We start from the raw sequence: 2,440 nt of genomic DNA, 5'->3' as shown, positions 1-2,440 counted from the left end.
CGACATGCAGTCTAATGCTTCCATTCAGCGAACGCCAAATAAATTAATTACTAAAATTAATTAACAACTGATTACGGGACCCGGGAGACCAACTGTCACTCGGCAGTGGAGCTTCTGTTATTTAAAGCGTTTCTGACTGTAGAGGGACCCATGGGTTTAAATGATTCAAATTCATGACAGTTGACCTTCAGTTTACAAAAGTGCTCGGCGTGCGGTGTACCTGTAGGAGGCAGAAGAGAAAACATAGGACAGAGGTACTGTTCACACACGTCACTTTAGGGGTCACAATATGCACATAAAATTACAGTTATTGCAGTTATGTGGAAGACACTGTTGCTCACTCTGCTGTTGGTATCAGCTCATCATGCAAAAATAGCTTATTTGCACAGAATAAGCAAATGTTCTGCAACAGGTTATCAGTCTCATTAATCATTGGCTCAGGAGGTAAGAGCAGTCGTTTGGCAGTCGGCGGGTTTGCCGGTTCGATTCCCGCCCTGGGTGTGTTGAAGTGTCCCTGAGCAAGACACAGAACCCCCAAATGCTCCTGACGAGCTGGTCGGTGCCTTGCATGGCAACCAGCCGCTGCGAGTGTGTATGTGAACGGGTGAATTGTACAGCGCTTTGGATAAAGGCACTATACAAATGCCAGCCTTTGACCATAATATAATGTCATGTAATAAAACCCAATGTCCCGTCCTTTGAGGAAATATGAAACGAGACCTGGTAAACAGCATTGATCTTCTTGTCCCTTTTTAAAATGTACTATGTAACAGTGTACCAGAGTTATTGGACCCTGAGACCAATGTCATCATCTCATTGGTAGTGTGCAATGACATCATCACACTTTGCCCTCTTTCTCCTGAATTTGGATGAGAACGCCCAATCGTGTACATCAGACTCAAATACTTTTCTGTTCTCGATTGAGCTGGCCTGAGGCAACTGAGCCAAACAGGAGGACCAGAAGGGCTTTTTCGCTTTTTGTCACGATGATGACGACAATGAAGTCATATGACGGCCAAATTCCGAGGTAATACCGTCTGATTCTTTTGGTCATATTTTGGATATAAGGCTCAGTTGAGTATAACCGATCACAGATACCATGTAATTAGCTTCCCATTTTCAATAGAAATAGGTTGCGCAATCCATTCCTGAAGAACTTTTTGAATTGCCTGTACATAGCCTACCTGTAGCACGTACACTTGTGGCAATGCTTTAGAGTTATGTATAGAAATATTCACCTAATACCATTGCACTGAAGACGGCAGGGGCTAAAATGCTTGACTGTTTCTGACTCCTCTTAACTGGAAAACACTCCACATACTTCAGGAAAATATGGAAATTAAATCCCATTGAAATTCACGCAATACCGTAGTGCTTTTTGTCCTTCAGTTAATCTCGCCTCACTCTCCTGCCACAAAGTCGTGGCCTCCGATATTTCATCACCGTGCTCCAGAATCATTTACACAATCTAAAACCAGCGTCTAAGTTCAATGCAGTTCAAATACAGCTATCTTTCACAGTGTGCTGCGACAACTTATGTTATATATTTGAAAAATGGCAATAAAACCTCAAGTGAACGGAGAGAAGTGCCCCAGCCTTTTTTGGGCACACAACATTGGGGCACATTTTTTGAGCTGTGATTCAGCAGGTGTGGTCGCGGGGCAGGTGACAGCACAGCGCAGTTAGAGCAGTTTTGTTGCCCCCCTGGTCTGCCAGCGTTACGCCCACCCCCGGTCCATTACGCAATCCCCCCACCCCCCCTACCCGTCTGTCACCGGTTTTGGCTACATTTGTCTGCATTTGTGCTGGTTTTCAATGTCTTTTGGCCTGGATATTTGTGGCAACCCTGCCTTCAGCCTGTCACACACAAAGGCAGCTAAATGTCACGTGACTTCCATGTCTGCACATGCAGCTTCTGCACAGCAGACCAAAGTTCACACAATGACGTGAGCGCACGGAGGAATGGTCTCTCCCCTGCCCGTGCTTCAGGCCTGCAGGGCCTCAGTCTAGATAGTGACTTCTCACCAAAATAACTCAGCGGCTGCGCACGTGTTACCCCCGAAAATAAAGACATGTGTGGCTCCAGGTTCGTCCGCGGAGGCAGAAAACCGACAGTCACGCTCCTCCGTTTCCCTTTCAGTCAGGCCAGAGGCTCGTTCTCCTCAGGGTACGTTTCCTCCTGAGGTAAAATTGCCTCCTCCTCCTTCTCCTTGGCTTCCTCTGGGCCAACGATCACCACCGCACTGAGAGAGAGAGAGAGAGAGAGAGAGAGCATGAGAGAGTATAAGAGAGAGAGAGAGGGAGAGAGCATGAGAGAGAGAGGGAGGGAGAGCATGAGAGAGAGAGAGAGAGGGAGAGAGAGCATGAGAGAGAGAGGGAGGGAGAGCATGAGAGAGAGAGAGCATGAGAGCATAAGAGAGAGAGAGAGAGGGAGAGGGAG

At 47.0% G+C, this 2,440-nt stretch overlaps 1 protein-coding gene across 1 annotated transcript in view; it reads right to left on the bottom strand.

Moving 5' to 3' along the window:
* Positions 1-1,769: 1,769 nt before the first annotated feature.
* si:dkey-5g14.1 (lysosomal proton-coupled steroid conjugate and bile acid symporter SLC46A3) overlaps positions 1,770-2,440 on the bottom strand; it is a 10,501-nt gene continuing 9,830 nt past the window's right edge. The window contains exon 6 of the mRNA XM_061247845.1: positions 1,770-2,243. Within this exon, the coding sequence (XP_061103829.1) occupies positions 2,141-2,243 (103 nt within the window). The 3' untranslated portion in view covers positions 1,770-2,140. The remainder of the gene's footprint in view (positions 2,244-2,440) is intronic.

Source organism: Conger conger, chromosome 7 (assembly GCF_963514075.1).
Source record: "Conger conger chromosome 7, fConCon1.1, whole genome shotgun sequence".
In the NCBI taxonomy this organism is placed as follows: domain Eukaryota; kingdom Metazoa; phylum Chordata; class Actinopteri; order Anguilliformes; family Congridae; genus Conger; species Conger conger.
The sequence above is the reverse complement of the archived record's forward strand: the minus strand, read 5'-3'. Positions and strand labels throughout refer to the sequence as shown.